The sequence below is a fragment of the Bombus fervidus genome, chromosome 13 (genome assembly GCF_041682495.2).
Source record: "Bombus fervidus isolate BK054 chromosome 13, iyBomFerv1, whole genome shotgun sequence".
Lineage (NCBI taxonomy): Eukaryota > Metazoa > Arthropoda > Insecta > Hymenoptera > Apidae > Bombus > Bombus fervidus.
Window position 1 is genome coordinate 10,485,463 of NC_091529.1, and position 19,075 is coordinate 10,504,537.

Consider the following 19,075-nt stretch of genomic DNA (forward strand, 5'->3'; position numbering starts at 1 on the left):
GTAATTAATTGCCGCGCGATTGAAATAAAATTGATTTTCGGTTGAAACTTTCGAACGAACGAAAGATCCGGACTTTCCTGAAATATTTGTTTCAAACAATTTGTTTGAAAGCATCGTTAAACGATAGTTTGAAACTTCAAAGTGGCGTATGAAGGCTGTCGCGACGTTCGGTGGTACGTGGCGATAATTCGATGAAACAGCGCTGGAACGAGCGCTCGCGTTTTTCTATAAAAGCCTATCCCGAAATTGCCCCCGGTACCGAGTCGTAGAGTGATAAATTTATCCGGGATGGTCGCCTTCCCGTGTGAACGAAACGACAAAAATAACCCCGTAGCCTGCTCTTTGCGCTCCAACGAATGCATAACTGCGGAAGGATGCACTCGTTTCTCGAAGAACGCGTTTTGTTATCCGTTCGATCGTGTAACCACGAATCAACTTCCTTCCTTCTCTTTCAACCACTTATATCTCGTCGTCTCTACGAATGCCTCGAAATACTCGTGTTGCAGCGATTTAAAGCCGCCAGGAAATTGATCGGTAAAGAATTAATTATTTTCTTTTCGATACTCGATCGTCTTGGACACGCGGTAAAAAGCGTATAGTAATTCGTAAAAACTGGGCCTGTAGGAAATCGATCGTTGAATAGTTATTCCTTCGTCAATCTTCTAACGACCTAGGCGTGCAGTAAAGAATTTATGGCAGTGTATGAAAGCTGTGGCGTTACGCGTTGCTCGATATTACGCTCATAAATTACGAAGACAAGAAAAATATTGCTGTATGAGAATAATCGTACTGCTCAGATCGTACAAGTGCCAGGATAGCCTGTTGCGTGCACAAAATATGTACGTCTCGGCGGTGCTCGTTCCAAAGAAAGTTTCATATTAAGCTAACCTCCGTATAATTATTTCAACCCTTTCGCAGTGTAACACGGGGGAGACTCGGGCAGGCCGTCAAATATAGCTCTATAAATTTCCCGTTTGTAACGTCGTCATACATAATGTATACCCGTTAATGTTTAATATATACTTATTAGTATTTCTTCTACGAAGATGAAATATTTTTTTAAATTACATACAGTTTTAATTAAATACACTTTGTATTAAAAAAGTCGCGGAAAAAGTTTCAACGAGATAAAGAGATAACTATCCTTCGAATCGTTCGTCCGGGATTCTTCGTCGAAGGGTTACCATGCCACGCGATACACGCTCCGCCGGAAGCATAGTCGTGAACGATTTTTAGATTGATCAGAAACCGGAAGCCGGTATACACATATACACACCAGTTGCTTTGAAGCTTGAAACCTTTGTAACCCCGTAACGCGAGCACGTAGAACGAAGAAAAAGGATTTCGAGGTCGTTACATATACATACACGAGTATATACGCTGAAAATTAGCTAGCACGAAAATTAGTCACGATACGGTCGTCCGTTTGAAGCATTTCGAAATCCAATTTCATTTCTCATCGCGTAGAGGCCAGTCGAGCTTAGCATCAACCGCGAAATAAATCGCTTTCGATAACTTTCTTCTACAAAGGATTCGTCCTTGCGCGCTCTTTCGAACGAGAATACGCTGAATAAAACTGTTCGCTATAATAAATGGTGATATTGTCCGCGGAGAAAAGTTTAACTCCGGCAGAGCAGACGGCATACGCGATGAAAGGTGCGTGAAAAAAGAACCGATGAAAAGGCTATTATATTCGATTTCGAGGGAGCCGATCGATCCTTTTCCGTTGCCGCTACGCTAGAAGCTCGTAATGAGATTAATTATCAATAACGAGCCTCCTTCACCGAACAATCTATTATACCGCGGAGTCGATATCGTTAAACTGCCTCGTTCGCGATATTAGTCGATGGTTTGATTCGCTGGCTTTCGTTGACATACTTACATATATTATATATATATTTGAGCAATCTTGCATCTTCGCGAAGAGAAGCAAAACGATGGTACTAAACGCGTCAAGTATTTTTACATCTTTAAATATCTGAAAGTAATCGAATATTTGCGAAAGTAATGGAAAATTTGTACGACTATGTTACGTGCTTGCGATGAAAATTTTTAAAATCTCGCTGACTCTGTGATATTGTTCCTCGTTATGTTCATCGCTCTAGCTGGATTTCTTAAAAAAAGGAGGCAAGAGAGTGCTCTACTATCATCGAGGTTAAAGCTCGATCATTTTGCGAGGCAAGAAAGCGGTAAAGTAGTCGGAGGTAAGAAGAGGGCACGTGAAAGACCGGGAGTAGCTTTTGGTTAGTAATGACGTAACCTCTCGACGAACCTCTTCCGCGAGTTGCTTTAATATACACGACTTGTATAGCTGTATGCTCGGAGATAGGGAAAGAGTGGTAAACATTACCTCGAACAGGGAAACCGGTATCGCTTTTTCTACCATCGTCCAACCTGCGTTCAACCCGATACCTCGCAGACGACCTAATTCCTAATCACGAACCAGAGTTTTACAAGAAGCGAAGTACGATCGGCGTAGCTTTTAAGAGGACCGATCTTAACTCGATCGTATCGTGTCGTGTCTGAGCCGCATTCCCAGCAGTTCTTCGAGACAAACGTAGAAATACCGTTAAATGTAGACGATTTTCGGTAAATCGGCTACTAAGTATAACGGCTAAACTACAACGCTTCTGTCAACCGTAATGTAACGTCTGTATGTCGCACGTGGCACGTGCCAGCAACGATCATTACGCAACGTGGGAACGATGAATGAACCGAGAACTTTACGGTACGTTGACTTTCACGGGAACGACCGACGTCAATTATCAATCTTCGATGCGCGCTCCTACCGTCGTTCATTAACGTCCAAAGTCGATCGAACGAACGTACCGTTCGATGGGAATAAATCGATCGTAAGATCGCGCGTGCGAAAGGGCAATGGAAACGACGCGTGCTGTGTTTTTCGTTGACGAGTGCGATTAGAAGAATTCACGGGCTAAACGAAAGAGAAGAAGAGAACGAGAGAAAGGAGTATCAGGATCGGATACCACAGCAGACTCTCGGAAAATAAATCGATCGAAACTCCACTTTGTCCGTGAAATACGCAAATTTATGAAAATAGAGTTTCTTTTCTAAGATAATACGGTTCGACCAGCCGGTGTATATTCGATTATATTTATGCAACGTTTTAACATATTCGATACTTTGAAATTACAACGAGCGACATTTTGGAAATATCGGAGAGAACGTAAACACGCGTATTTAGCTTCGATACGAAAGAATGGGTCGTCGCATGGTCCATTTACGTAACGCGGAATATTAGTAAACCAAGTACGGAACACGTAACTCCGATAGTAAGCCAGTTTACACGAGAACTTACGACGTAACCTAATCCGATTCAAGCTGCAAGTACTGCGTGCAAAATGAAATCGTTGACGCGAAGGTAAGCATGAATTAATCATTGGGCGTACGCACGCTCGAAGGGAAGGAAAGAATAAAAGTAGAGCGACGGAAAAGAAGTTGGAAAGGTTTCATTAAATCTGTTAAACCCCCCTGACAATGATAATCGTAGGTGAACGCGCGATAGTCACACTTGTATCGCATCGTTGGTATTGCAGAAACGAAACGAGCCTCGTTCCTGCACGCAACGTTCCTCCGCTCACCGCGAACGCTTGTTTCAGCGCAACCACCTTCTCTCCACCATCCTTCGATCCCGAATTCTCTCGTCTCTGCACCCCCTTTCAGCTACTCCCTTTTCCCCGGAACAATCTAATCTCCAGCTATCGATCTTAATTACACCCCGACTACTTCTCAACTACCGCTCAACAGTCACGTTTCTGGCATTTCGTTTCGTTAAGAAAAAAAAAAAAAAAAAAAAACTAACAAGGTTCCATCGAAACGTCCACCGTTCTCGTCTGTTTTCACGCCAATCCACGTCGATTTCCGATACTCGATCGTCGAAAGATTCGATTTGACCCACATTTTCTATATATCGTTTTATTCGATCGTAGACATGGCGAAATTGATCGTTTTTATATATTCCGATATCGTACTGATATCTCGTTGTTTCGTATATATTGTATTTCGTGTTTCCACGTATAGTAAAGTATGCCGCAACGATCGATAAATGAAACACAATGAAACGCACACTGACCTTTCTGCTCCAATCCTGGTTCGACGTTGGCGACTTTCAGCGAGCGTAGATACCTTTCGAAAAGTCAAATTCACCAAACACTGTAAACTACTGACACTCGCGGTTCTTCTGTCCGACCAATCTTTACATTCTTACCGGTGCTATTGGTCTACTCGTCCAAAATAGCCGCAATGAGTTCGGGTCCAAGTAAAAGCGAGTACCAAAAACGTACAGAACGATAGACAGTGTCGCTAATATATAGCGTCACTCGAATTCTCATTCTTATGATCATCGCAGATGTTTCGCGAGCGAAACTTAGAATTCTACGAAACTTGACACGCGGTACGACGTCTTACGTCCAACCGAATGGACAAACGACAGAGAAATCTCGATTGATCGCTCAAAATTCGATACCAATGTCACTGCACATGTGATTCGTCCGCACTGTGTCGATCATCGATACTCCGGCTCGATTCACCTTCCAATCCCGGAAGTTTTCTCGATTCCCCGCAATACGTACGTATTAAGATTCGAGAACGGCAAGAAGTACCGATCGGGTTCGAAGCACTCGCGTAACTAGGAAGCTATCGGTCCGAGTCTGGCAGCCGTGTGACTCGCAACGCGGTCGTAAGCGAAAAAACGAGCAAAGAATCGAGCGAAAAATCGAAAGGATCCGACGCGGTAAACGTCCACGCTTGCTCTGACCAGCCCGGCGCATCGAATGTACCACGCATCTGCGCCGCGCACTTCCTCCCTTCATTGGCTCGTCGAGCTCTATCCTTCCCCCACTCCTTGCGCTACAGGGGTTCTCCTCACGCTCGACACCACCGCCGATTCTACTATTTTATCGACTTTCTTTTCCTTGCTCTTCTCCTTTTTTCCGGATAACAAGCGAATCTACCTGTAATCGAATTCCTTATAGTCCGTCTCTATTCTCTTCTCCATAGTTTTTAAACTGTTTTCCATTTATCATTGTTCGATATTCCTTTCTTCTAGATCGTCGCTTCTAGTATCGACATCGAAATCTTAATTACGCGTAATCGAAGTTACGGCGATTACGCCGTAACTCACGCTTCGCGTTTTACACGCTCGAGCTGCTTCAACGCGGAATCGAAAAAATAGGTGATATAACGATGCGATGCTTCCAATCGATTAATATATACTCTTTTTTTTTTTTTTTTTTTTTTTTTTTACAAAAAGTGAATGTATCGCATACCGATACACGAGCCACGCTTCTCGAACGAGTTATGAAATTAGCGACTCGTGAAAAGGCGCAACCACCCGTATAGTCGAACTGGTCTATTCGCCAGAAGGAACAGGCTTGTCATTGGTTAGGTTAAATTATCTTTGATGATCTTGTTTCGTGCCCAACCAGTTTCGCGTGTTTATGATAATTATGTTCGTTTGCCGAATCTAACGGTAGTTTTTTTTCCGTAAGACGCCCACGCCGATTAATCAACAGTAGCGGAGTTGCTTTTCTACTGTTATGTTGTTAGGAAGCGTGTAGGTTCGTTGGACAGTACGAGCTAGAACAATCGATGATATCGTATACATATACTCGCAACTGAAACTGTACAAGTATTAGAATCGTTATATTTAACGATAGCAACGTGCTTACAATTAGTTTACTCGGTAAATTGAACCGTAATCTAAACTAGAAACGTGGGATCGTCGATTATTTGGAACGCTTGCTTCAGGGAATAGACGCTACTTTAAACGCCAAAGTCCCGGAAGTGTGCGATGCACGGACGAAACTGGAAAATGGTGTAATCCAGTCAACGAACTACTCGTCCGTGGAAAACATCGTTGAACTTTTTCAATTTTCGAGTTTCGATGTTGAAACAAATACGTGCATGCATACGTAACAAGTATGCGTGTACTACGTACGTATAGAAACGCGTTCCTTTTTTCTATTTTCTCTATTTTTCCTTGGCGAATAGGTACTCCACAAACGTTCGTACATTCGCGCAAACGAAAAAGCGCGTGTCTCGAACGATCATGGTCGATCGTTTTTTACGTTCGTCGTTGGTCTTGAAAACTCCAACGTTTTTTCAAACGCAATATTTTTTATCGTGGATACGAGGTAGGAGCCAGTATCCTTCTTTGCTCCTCTTTACTTTCCCTTCGCTCTTTTGCTTTCTATGAACCGGTCTTTACAGTTCTTATCGATGACGTTCATACCCGGAAATCGATCGAGATCGGTTATTTCAGAAAGGACGATTACAATGTTGCGAACGTGGCAATAATTCGTCGATCGAATCGAACAAGATGCGATGCGTGTAGAATCAGTGCAAGCGATTAACGATATCTACTTGAGGATAGTTCAAAAAATTCTATTTTTTCTATCGAATATTTGTTTTTCCGTATTTGGAAAAATTATTACGTTCGATATGCGTTGCTTTTTTGTCCCATTGTTGGATCATTTTCAGAAACGTTTATTCACCCCAGAGATATTCGCTTGTAATAGCATTTACTCTGGTTTACCCTGTCGATTCCATTTCCTCCTATCAACGACGTCGATTCTTAACGTCCGGAACGAATTTTCATCGATAGAAATATTTCCTCCGCGAATTATCGATACCGTGTCACGGAGTTTTTTCGTTTAACCTTCTGCTACGTTTTAGATTTATGAATTCAACTTGTACGAATGATCTACATCGAATAACTGGTTTCATGGTAAACGTTTAAACACACCGATCGAGTAAATGACTAAATTGATACTTGCTACGGACATTGTTTGACTCGGAGTTGTAAAGGTCTTTTGAAAATCCCAGTATTCCGGTCGAACGACATTACATCGAAGCAAAGAAAGTAATTGTGCGGTGATGAGGGTCGGAATCGTGAGTAAGTCTTGGTTACGAACCCGCAACGGGATTGCTAATATATTCGTCCGTCTCACCTTTTGCTTTCACGCTGCTAAACCTGTCTTTCTCAATGTGCACTCTCTCCCTCTCTCTCTCTCTCTCTCTCTCTTTCTCTCTTTTCGTCTCCTTTCCTCTAGCGATATTGACCTTACCGAGTAACAATCGCCGATACCACCTATCGTTCCTATTTCATTAAACGTATCAAAAGTTCTTACTGAAAGGTCATGTGCCAAATTGCGTCACGCTTCATCCTTCTATTGTAATATGGTGAAAAAGCCACGGAGAAAATCCCATTGGGCCATATGTCCGTGGCCTTTTAGGATGGATAATTGAAAAGGTGTACGTGACCATCTTGGGCCACTAACAGCTGTAAAACACATACCGCATAATCGAATACCGAAAATCGTTGTATAAAACGACGTTTTGACGAAGAGTATAGTCGGTTACGAGTAAGTTGCGAATTAGTCGTTACTTGTTAGTTCTCGAGTTGTTGTGAATTGTCAGTTGTGAGTTCTGAGTGGTAAGTTGTCACTCTAAAGTTGAGTAGTTGTACGAATTTAGTTGTTTCAGTTGTATCGCATTGCTACATTAACGCGTTGAATGCCACGCCGGTTTTGCAAGGTTTAGCCGTGGCACCACGATCAATCTTTTACTATGCGATGCATATAATGTTGAGATATTACCACAAGAATTTATCTCACTAAGGATTCACTTATTTTTGCGATTATCAATTATCCTACATTGTTTCTTCGCGTTGCTAAATAGCTGTTCTATATTGTTACGTACCATAAACCATGATCCATCCCTCGATCATACTTATTCGTACCTGCAATAATCCTAAAGAATCCTCAGAAGATTTATACTTTATACTTTACTGCGGGGACCCTTAATTGTTATCAAACATCTATCAAATAGAAACCTTCCTTAGGCTTATTGTTTATTAAGGTAAAACACGGAGAAAACGGGTTCGATAGCCAGTGTTGGGGGGCGCACATAACAAGTTTATATTTCACGTATAAATAAAACTATTTTTATATGTTTTATACTGCATTAATTTCGTCACACCATTGTAGTAACGACGGTAATAATAAAAAATGTATAACTATCGACGTTTGTTCAAATTACGTGTTTCTACTAAACTTGGTACGCCGATCACCGGTGACCCCCGTAGCGTTAATAGCTCTAATTAAATAGTCATCGTTCTCCGTTTCGATCACTGTAAATAAATTACATCCGATAAAATAAAAATCACTATACTATCGATGTCATTATACTCACTATGTTTCGAGTCCCGGATTCGGTACAAATCGACTCGCGAATCCAAAGAAATGGACAATTGACGGAACATATTTACACGATTTACTTTCCGAGTTCTTCGTTCTTTAAACGCATCGTCGTCCGATATAGTTACAATGAAGAAATTCAGAGAAATTGAATGCTTGGATTTAACGAATTTCACTCGCTGCAATATTCGTATTCTTCTAGAACGCTCTCTTCTAACAGTAAAAAAGACCGAAGATTAAAATATCAAGGGATATATTCGCGTGCGCGTCGAAGCGCGATCTCTGCGGTTCAAGCTAAACCTCGTTGGAACTGGGGTATCCATATTTGCAGTGTAACCACAAAAAATCCAATACCCGCGAGTGAAATAATTTTACGGTTGTCGACGATTAAACCAGACGAGTTTCAAATAGATAAAAATGCTACAGCTTTGTAACTCGTGATCCCCGAGCAATAAAAATACATTGTACGTATTATACGATATTTTTTCGATTATGTACCGTAAATACGCGCGTCGATTTGTCAAAAAATAGAACATATAGACATTTTCAGTGCGGATCGTCTATAGCGAAAAGAAGAACGGGTTAGAGGGGAAAAGAACTATCGCGAAGAAAGTAAGCGGAAGAATACGGAACAAGAAGAGGTTGATAAGGAAAAAGAAGCTAGGGGAGAGACGCCGACTAGGCAGCTGATCGTGATTGCCAAAGTAGAGCCGATTTAAAGGGCAGCGAGCTACTTCTTGCGCGCTGGCAAACTAAAGGGCGACTGGCATCCAAAGAACTAGTTGGCAGATGGCATACGCTGGCTGCGATCTTAACCATAGTCCTTACAGAGACTCTCGAAGGAAAACAAGCTCTTCTATCTTACCAACTTCCTCTGCTCTCTTATAACACCGTCTTTCGAACCTTGCGCGAACACGATCATTTCCCATTAAGCCGTGCTTACGTCGATCAATTTCATCGAAATCGGGTTTCAACGACTCCGCTACTTCCAATTACTTCCGATCGTGATTCTTCCGTTCGATTCTTCTTGTTCGACTAAACGAAATATAAATCTATGAATTTTAAAAGGTTGAAGCTTGAGCGACTCCTCGAATAATACCTATCTCGCTATATACACGCTGGAACGTCGCTGTCGCTTACGACAATGAAACTATTCGAGATTTTTGACGAAGAATCGTGGACGAGATCGGATCCGCTCTCCTCGTGTCTCTCCGAAGAGCAGGTGCGCCATGCATCACGGAGAACCAGTCTTTTTCTTATTGATCCTGCTTCTGCCCTTTGGACCGTTACCAATCCCACCTGCCGATCACGTGGCTTCCCCCGGACACTCGACCAACTACAATTTGCTTTTTGATATAGCACGTTCTATACGAAACGTCTTCTATGTCCTCCGAGCCAAGCATTCGTTCTTTACCACGAAATTTCTCCACACAATCCAGAATCCTCTGTTCTAACAATCGCACCATCTATGAAAAGAAATTACGGTGGAAAGAAGGTTGGACCGTGCGAAAAGCAAAAGTTAATCGTGACCCATGGCCGTTCCATGGCAGTTTGTAATCCAATATGATCAACCGAGCAAACGCACCGAAGCCGCATACGTGCGCGTTCAGGTTTTTTGCAAGGTGTCCGATTGGAGACCACCTGTCGGTGTTGTACATCGCTCGATGACAATTTGCCGTGGATCGGAGAAAGCAACTCGTGTGCAAGTACAAGACCTACGAGAGTCTATTGTACGCCGTGAGAAGCAATTGAACGCGTACTCTCGACGAAGTGTCAAAAACCCGACGCTTATCTTCGCCTATGGCGAAACGAGTAACAACGCACCCGTCCGTTCTCCATCGCTCTCGATTCTCATTAATCAATTAATCGATTGATCTGTCGTTTTCTTTTAAACGCGAATATCGTATTTGCCATATGAACGTTTTAATACATCAAATACTATAATAAACGTTATGCAAAATATGCCAGTACCAAGACTTGCATGTTGTTTCACAAAGGCGAAGGCAAACGAAAATTTCGCCTTATTGTACTCGGTAGGATATTCTAAAGGAAGATAGCGGATCAGGAGAAACTAATGAGAAGCTGCAGAACGACGAAGTAATTCGAATCGTAAACACGTACAAACGAGTTGTCCCTGATTTATTGCGATATCTACTTACATTGCTCGATAGAGCTGTTTGAAAAGGAAGCAATAACTCCGCTGTTGTGTACAATACGCGAATACCATATTGAATAAAATGGCAAAATAATAGAAGCCCGAAGGGGATGGGAAATTAACTGGGGATGCTTTTATGGCAATTTTACGTTTTTATCCAATGTATCGTTATGAAAAAGAAGAGAGAATAAAAATAAAAAGGAAGGAAGTGAAATAATTACTGCAAAAAGTTCCTTTATTTTAATAAAGCTCTCGCTGTTCCTCGTTAATCCCGCGACAGAAAAGTTGCATGGTTTTTCCGAGTTTCACAGAATTTTGTTTGAAGAAAATGAGGGAGAAAGAAGAAGTATGCTTGTTGTTGTTCTCCTCTTTCTCTTCGTGCTTTTATAAATGAGCCTCGTAAAATATAAAGTCACATTCGCAGAAACGTAACTGGAGCAAACAACATAACGATACATAGGGCAAATACATGCAAAGGACCGCAGTCACGCGAACCAGATAAGAATACGATCGCGAAGGGTTGTAACAAGATTCGAAGGATCGTGGCGCGATTGAGTAAATCAGCTCGATAGAATCGCACGATGCACGTAACAAATATCGTAATTAACAAGTTTATTTCACAACCATGCAATCGATATAATAAAAAAATAGATAGTATATAGTTATATAATAAATTAACAAGTACAATTAATCCAATGAGCCAATTTCAGAGTAAAAAGTTTTGTACTTGAAAAGTTTCCATAGCGAACGGTGTACAAAATTTCTGTACTCGTCGGTCGTTCTTTTACCGAAATAAATGACTCCTATGTACATTTTATAGTATATCATCCTCATCATCCGTATATTCACATTCCTCTATAATTCTTGTGATCTCTGCGTCGTGTTCCCGAGACTCGCCGTCCGATAAATGTGATTCACCTTCCATAAACTTGGCAAACCTAGAAGCACGTGTGTTAAATTACGTTACATTCGCGAATATATTATCGCGACTGCATCGCGATTAATCTTCGTAAACGCACACCAGCTTTTAACTAATACATAGTATAATAACCTTATCGGATCTTTTAATAGTAAAGTCGTTTTCCATGGATTACATTTAGGACTAACGCAATATTCTCTTAGCTCCTCCAACGCTTTTTTCGTTTCTCTTATTCCTTCTTCGCGATACTGGTCTTCCGTCAATAACTTTCTTCTCTCAGGAAACATGTTCATCCTGATTTCGAACCGGTGTATACATGTAACATACGGTGTTGCTTTTCTAAACGATAATACTAATGCTGTCGTTATCATCATTACCATCACTATCGTTGCTACTATTGTTACTATTCTTCTTATGGTCACACGCTACTGTCTATTGCTATTAACAATTATTCAAGATCGCTATTCATATCAAACTCTAGCTTTGGTAAGTACGATGAAACTGCATTCAAAATATTGATCGAATATTTATCAAACAATTAAAAATGATAAAAATGGAATGGATGAGATAGTCTGATTGACTTTCATTTTACGCGTCCTTTTAATCGATTTTTAATAACAAAATGCTACGAAGTAATATAGAACGATAATTTATTAACACAAATTAAAAAATTAACAATAAGTAGAATATGAGCGGAATAGTAATTATAATCGATATCAACCCACAGTGGACAACCTGGGTCGTTTGTGACTGAGGTGAAATTCCGCTTTTGAACGTCTTCGACGGGAAGGGAGAATTCATAAAAAAATAAGAAGTAAATGGGTATTTTGGAACCAACAGGAATTTGGTGCGAATCACTTTGTTCCGAAGCAGATTAATATTTTCGAGAGTAAGTAATTCTTTCTTTTCTTGCTCTCCTAGTATCTGGGTAGCGTTCTTTTTTTCCCCTTGTATGATCACTGTAATACAAATGAAATTCTATATCAGAGCGCAAGTATTAGTATTGCGTAAAGCGGCCGGCACCCAATGCTGCCACAGACACAAAATAATATTCAGAATTCACCGTAGTAGTAGTAACAACAGTTTTTCACAAATATCTCGCCAACCAAGACCGACTGTCATTAGTATATATAGGAAAAAGTTGCTCAACGTTATTATCATTACATTATCAGTACGTTTGCCGTAACATTTTCTAATAAATATACCGGCTTTTCCCTGCATTGTTGTTCCAAAATTCTTCCAAATTCAAATTTCAAAGTATATTATACTTCTTAAACCCATCGTGAATGTACATATAATTTTCTAAAAGATCACCACATGAGGTTTTTTGCTAAATATTTTTGCTAAGTAATCCTTTAAACGTTCGACTGAAAGAGCTATTATGTACTAAACTAGTGGTTTTGATAAGCATCACAAAAATTTTTTCAGATTTTTTTGAAAGTCAAGAACAGTAAAACGGTATAAGAGTAAAGTTATGGACACAATGACCCAGATTGCCCATGAAAGGTGCAAAAAATATGCTTGTCCACGGAGAGTTAACAGACATTTTTAGTTGTAACATCGAAAATATAGATATAAGGAACGAACGATTAAGATCAAGAAGTAATATGAGTAACACTGAAAGCGAACACTGAAAGCGAACACCGAAGCAAGCTTGCTAAAAAGCTTAACAACGTTGATATCATCGAATAACTTACCAGTAAGTTCTGCTTCTTTGAGTTAATGTAATAGGAAATTTATAAAGTATGAAAATTAAGATACAAAAAAAGGTTGATGCTTCGCGTAAATAACTGCTATAATATATGGTAATCAATCCTATTATCTAAATAAACGAAAAAAAGAACGTTAAATGGGAACAAGTGAACTTTGAACCGTTAGTTTTTTTCAAACGCATTAGTCTACAAACCTGCAAGCACCACTGTATAAGTCTTTTCGTCCTAACATTCGTAATTGGGCCAAACCGATAAGAAATGACGAAACTGATGACAGACGTGATTAAAATGTACCATACCACCAATTCCCTATACCGCACGATGATTAGTTGGGTATTTTCCCATAACATTTGTAATAGATAAAAACTCATTGTCCAACCAGTGAGGACCGTGATATACATTATCTTACCCTTAAATTGTGTATAGACATTAATTTTTAAAAATTTGACGTAGCAAACTACACGTGTGAATAAAACTTGTACAAAAAGTATTTACCTTTAGTAGAAATTTACTAATGAAGTACACTAGAATTATAATGGAGGTGCTGATTCCAAGTATTATACTGATCAAATAATAAAATAGAGTATTTTTACTGAGTTTATAAGCGTTCCAAAATAATACAGCGCCTACCACCATTAATATTAATGCGGAGCTATCGGTACCTGTTTATACAAAAATTTAAGCGCCTTTCATTTATACCACAAAATATTCCTTTGCTTTGGCACACTCACGTGTTTCTATCATGCTGATTGTATATTTGTGCAAATTGGAGGGATACACATATATGCCAATGCATACATCTTCGAAAGGATTAATTTTGAATTTTTTATTCTTCTGTATGCTAAATATATTAAAATTCCAGGACCTATGATTGTCATCGTGCTTTTGTAAAACTTCTTCAGGAGTTTTCCCATTGTAAACATCATAGTTTTCTATATTTGTTCTTAAGTACATCTATAACGTATAAAATACAACTAAATGTAACATCATAGAGATGTACATACATGTTTTACATGAATTCCAAACTTATTTCTTACTGTTAAACTTTCCAACATATGTTTCATATATTTTGATTTGGCACTATGACAGAAAGTTTGCAATCCAGGCTTGTTATTTTCAATAATATCTCCCGGCTTTAAAAAGTGTACTAGAAAGGTCAGATAAAGAAAATCAAACAAATAAAAGCTTAGGTATCTCTTTGGAATTTATTCTTATCAACAAAATATAAGTAAAATATGAGTAAAATATAATGCTTTCAAAGTTCAGTATTTTTTATAACGTAAGAAGCAAAACGCCAACAAATGACAATTGTTAAACTTTTCATGAGACGAATAAAACAAAATTGAATTATTCAATGAAAAACTGTTACAAATGTACGGATGTTGCTATAACATAAAATAAGAGCGAAATTAACTTTTTCCCTCGATTTTCATCCGTATCCTTTGTCATCAAAGTCGGTATATTTTATAATACACATTTTATAGGTTACGGTATTATAAGTTAATATGGCTTACTTGATTCCGTGGTTGATGCAGATTCTGTGTACACACAATCAAAAATAAGTAAAAAAATAACTGCACTTAACGGGTTTACTATTCCGTTGCCCATTTTAAGATCGAACAAAGAATAACCAATATTTTAACCTTAATCTATATGTACTATCTGGTTCTACAGGATAGAACAACACTGAATTTATCGGTAAGTGCTCGTTTGAAATTTCGAAATCGAAATAAGCGACTTTCGATAACGCTAATTTAAATATCGATGCTATTCTTTCTAATTTCACTTCGTCAAATTGAAAATCGCGCGAGTTTACCGTATAGCTCGAAAATATCAAAATATGTCAAATACGAAGAGAATTTAATGTCCGAATTCGAGCACCTTGGACAGACTTTTAATGAGTCAATTCATTTCGGTACAAGGTATATATCGAGTGATATTACGTTTGTGATAAATTGTGAACGTCGTATAAATGGATTTCAAGAAATAGCATATATTGAAACTAAATACTATATTTATTTACATTGATTTCAGTTGGACAATGTGGAAATCAAATTGGTTCAGCATTTTGGCCTTTGGCGTTACACGAATACGGTATACAAACAACGAATACTGGGATGAATTTACTTAAGACGCAACGAAGCCACGTTAAAAATATGAGCGATTTGTCTGATGCTTTTGATAGTTTCTTTGTTATACCTGAGAATACACGTGATTTATGCTTTAAAAGTATAACTGACTTAAAACGAGCTAAAGTCAGAGCTAGGGTATAATATTTATGTTATTGCTGTACAATTACAGAAAAATCAGACAAATGGTTAAAAAGATTTACACCGTGGATTTCTTGGTATGTAGGCAATATTGATAGATATGGAGGATAGTGTCATAGGAGGGTTAAAGAGAGGACCTGTGCGTGACTTGTTTGACCAGACTTCCGTTGTAACAAATTATCCAGGCTCTGCGAATAATTGGTACTGATCTTTTGCTTTCTTCGATTACCTTGGTATATTCTTGGATAAAACAAACATTACAGATACATTTTGTAGGGCTGTAGGTTATCATACCTATGGTACAGAGTATCACGATAAATTAGAAGATACTATCAGACGTATGGCAGAAAAATGTTCTAGATTACATGGTTTTCTAATAATGCATTCTCTTGGAGGTGGTACTGGTTCTGGATTAGGAACAGCTGTTTTAAAGTTACTGGCCAATAATTATCCTACTGTAGATAGGTATAAAATATATAAATGTCTCTTCAAGATTATTTTAATTACAACGAAGAATAATATTTGACGTTATCGTTATCATTATGATTTTTATTATTACTAGCATTATTTTAATAACATTTTAGTAGTTGTTATTGTTATCATTACAGACTAGTATCTTGCGTATATCCAATTGTTATGCAAGATGTTGTTACAGCTCCATATAATGTATTGTTGTCAACTCGAGAGCTTATAGATTATGCAACTTGTGTATTTCCTATTGAAAACGAATCCCTTTTGGATATATGCAATGCACAATTGAAAATAAAAAGTAACACAGATCAGATAAACTATAATATCTCGTGTAAACCATTTCAAGATATGAACAGCATTATTGCAAATATGCTTCTTCATTTAACAAGGTAATTGGAATAATTTCACAAATTTTTATTCATAACAAGTAAATGAAAATAGCCACGTTTTTTAGCGGATCTAGGTTCCCTGGCAATTTAAATATGGATATGAACGAAATAGCGACGAATCTTGTACCGTACCAAAAATTACATTATATATTTAGCAGCGTTAGTCCATTAGCATTATCAGCGCCGACGATGTACAGCATGCGAGAAACAAGGTACTTATTAGCTTATGATATTATCGTAAGAGATTATAAAAACGTAATCTATATACGTTCTTTAAGGCTAATAGATGAAATATTTACCAATGCATGGTCACGAAATAATCAATTGATTAAAATAGACCCGCTACAATCAGGTTCTATGATTTTAAGCGCTGCACATATTGCTAGAGGAAACTGTCCTATAAACGATTTAAAACGAAACATTGAGAGGTAAATATCTCGTGTATTTGTCGATAATGCACTTTTTTATATGCGCTTGGAAAACATTCTATGCAATGTTATATTTGAATTTCCAGATTTCGGAAAAAAGTTACGTTCACAGAGTGGAGCAACGAAGCTATGAAAGTAGGTTTGTGTTCTGTACCTCCGGCTGGGCACTCAACTTCTTTGTTGAGTCTTTTAAACTCTTCCTCGATGGTATCGTTATTTAAAAACATAATAGAACAGTTTACTAGACTGTATAGAAGGAAGGTAACGTTAAAACGGGCACGCATACATATACAGGGTGGACCTTCACTATCAGAAATGATTCTGAAATATAAATTGTTGAAATCTTAAAAAATTATAGCCAACCGTATAACTTTTGTAAATAAAAGAAAATAATTAAGGCGCTCAAAGTTATTGGTCCGCCCTGTATATACAAACACGAAACTTATAAAGTAAGCTTGTAGAGTTATACCGATTATGTTGCAGGCACATGTGTATCACTACACGCAAGTATGCGGTTTTGAAGAAACGCATTTCATTGACAGTAAAGAGGTAATCTCAAACTTAATTATGCAGTACACAGAAGTGCAAAGCCAAACTCAGAAAAATATTTCTCGGTTACAGATCGTTTAAATTCTTAGATTAGATAATTTTATTTAACTTGATCTATACATTAACAACATGAACAGAAAGCAATAAAAATATATTAACATAGCATATCTATTAGCAACAACGAAATAACGTTTCGTTCATCGAAAATTTACAATTTGCGCGAGTTTATATCCATAGATTTAGAGAAATTCGGAATACTCGGTACGTTGTCTGTGTACTACATATGTACGTAGCAAAAGTTTCTGAAAGTCGAAAGTCGTTCAAGAACCAATCATCTTTGGATATACCCATATACATAATATTTACTTATACGAAACAACATCGATGTTTTTACGAAACAACATCTTAACTAGCTGGTATCTGTGGCAAACCAAATTCGTCTACCAATACGCCGTCCTGGAATGAAAAAATTCTTGTTTAATGCAATGTTTCAATAAAATGTTTTCTAATATTTCTACGAACGATAGAACAGAGAGCACGAACCTTATTTCTGACTGAGCTGGCGCCAGGTTCTTTGTCAGGAGCGCTAGGTGCCTTGATCGCATCGTCCAAGAAACTGGTATCTTCGTCGATGGCTAAATCGTCTCCGAGAGCCTCTAACTCGGCGGCTAGTTCATCCTCGTCTATATCCGGCATGCCGTAACTGCGACCCAACGCATCTTGAACTTCGTCCGCTTGTTCCAACATATCGGACAAGTCGTCTTGCAGATCCTAAGATGTGCATTAACTTATCGTCGTAAGTTAGCGAAAAAAAAAAAAAAAAAAAAAGAAAAGATACAATAAACAGGATGTTGTTCTGAAAATACCTCGATCTGATCTATATTGATATTTTTAAACTCTTTCTGCATTTGTTTAACTCCTTCTTTCATGGCAACTACAGTTGCCTGAGTATCTTTTAGTGTTTGAGTAGCATAATTTGCCTGTTCCATGTTAAAGGCCTGTTGACGCAAGTTGTCCACCTGTGTTTCATACATCTTACGCTGCTTGAGGATGCGTAATGCCTTAGCCTTAACCGCATTCTTCGCGGGTCCTTCTCTCATTTTAACCATTTGATCTTTGTATTTCTTCAATTCCGCGTCCAATTTTGCTATCTTCTTCTCCGCAGTATCCGCCCTGCTGTCGACCTATTACAACCATAAACGTTAATTACGCGTTATAAACGTACAAATTGTGTAGACGGTAACGTAACCTCTTTAACGATGCAACGAAAACGAATACATACCCCGGCAATACAGTCGGTGAGACTCGGCGGTGGTTCTTTCGCTTTAGGTCGACCAAAAAGTCTGTTCATTTTGACGAATAAAGTAAGGTAAAGGTAAGATACGATTATCTCTTCTTCCTTCTCTCCTCTCCTTTATTTCTCTTTCTGTTTCTCGATCGTTACTCGCCTTCAATCGAAACGTCAAGCTGACTGACTCAGCGCGGTCAGTTGCTCCATCTGCTGTCACGTAGCACGTTTATCAATGTACTTTAGTTTTGAGCGGGATTTCGGCATTTCTGCCTTTAAGGTAAAATATAAGAAAATTCGAACAAGTTGTTGGTAAATTTTTATCCATCTATGGCGTCTCCTATCTGTCATCCAATTTTTGGAACAAATATTATAATATAATACGTTGTCGATAGTTTGATAACAACATTATCGCCATTATCAGCGGTCTATTCCGATTGGCTGAATTCTAATCGACGAATAATAAGATTCCCGTTTCATCGATAAAGATTACAATTCGTTGGAAGAACGAAACGTTCTCGTTTTATTACGCGGAGTAAAAGAATTTCGAACGAGTCTTAAAACGCGCACTTATATCGTTCATGATTAGACGCGTTTAACCTTAAATCAACGAACGAATGTTGCAAATGTACAGTGATATGATATGTTACAACAGTCGGGTTATTTATCTCTGTC

General features: G+C 38.5%; 4 protein-coding genes across 10 annotated transcripts in view; 1 reads left to right on the forward strand and 3 right to left on the reverse strand.

Moving 5' to 3' along the window:
- Positions 1-4,789, reverse strand: part of Tinc (transmembrane protein tincar) — a 32,646-nt gene extending 27,857 nt beyond the window's left edge. For 3 of the 5 annotated variants that reach the window (XM_072015932.1, XM_072015933.1, XM_072015931.1), the window contains exon 1: positions 4,094-4,789. The gene's annotated coding sequence lies outside the window, so the exon portion shown is untranslated. The remainder of the gene's footprint in view (positions 1-4,093) is intronic. The other 2 variants (XM_072015935.1, XM_072015934.1) reach the window with 1 other exon arrangement.
- A 6,185-nt stretch (positions 4,790-10,974) lies between these two features.
- Nemp (Nuclear envelope integral membrane protein) lies at positions 10,975-14,657 on the reverse strand. 3 transcript variants are annotated; one of them, XM_072015690.1, is made up of 8 exons: positions 14,520-14,657; positions 14,043-14,152; positions 13,737-13,959; positions 13,501-13,667; positions 13,200-13,415; positions 12,991-13,115; positions 11,426-11,587; positions 10,975-11,312 (listed from the first exon to the last, which is right to left on the reverse strand). In XM_072015690.1, exons 1-8 carry the CDS (start codon positions 14,611-14,613, stop codon positions 11,189-11,191), a joined length of 1,221 nt encoding a protein of 406 aa, XP_071871791.1. In that variant the 5' UTR covers positions 14,614-14,657; the 3' UTR covers positions 10,975-11,188. The 3 variants fall into 3 exon arrangements, with proteins under 3 accessions (XP_071871791.1, XP_071871793.1, XP_071871792.1); XM_072015692.1 differs by lacking the exon at positions 14,043-14,152 and having other exon boundaries at positions 14,520-14,654; XM_072015691.2 differs by lacking the exons at positions 10,975-11,312; positions 11,426-11,587 and adding an exon at positions 12,029-12,252.
- A 138-nt stretch (positions 14,658-14,795) lies between these two features.
- On the forward strand, positions 14,796-17,623 carry LOC139993716 (tubulin epsilon chain). Its single transcript, XM_072015694.1, has 8 exons — positions 14,796-14,927; positions 15,040-15,272; positions 15,361-15,476; positions 15,552-15,740; positions 15,884-16,135; positions 16,201-16,563; positions 16,650-16,824; positions 17,047-17,623. Exons 1-8 carry the CDS (start codon positions 14,903-14,905, stop codon positions 17,191-17,193), a joined length of 1,500 nt encoding a protein of 499 aa, XP_071871795.1. The 5' UTR covers positions 14,796-14,902; the 3' UTR covers positions 17,194-17,623.
- Positions 15,810-18,995, reverse strand: Vps60 (vacuolar protein sorting 60). Its single transcript, XM_072015693.1, has 4 exons — positions 18,395-18,995; positions 17,979-18,296; positions 17,656-17,883; positions 15,810-17,568 (listed from the first exon to the last, which is right to left on the reverse strand). Exons 1-4 carry the CDS (start codon positions 18,461-18,463, stop codon positions 17,518-17,520), a joined length of 666 nt encoding a protein of 221 aa, XP_071871794.1. The 5' UTR covers positions 18,464-18,995; the 3' UTR covers positions 15,810-17,517.
- Positions 18,996-19,075: the final 80 nt, after the last annotated feature.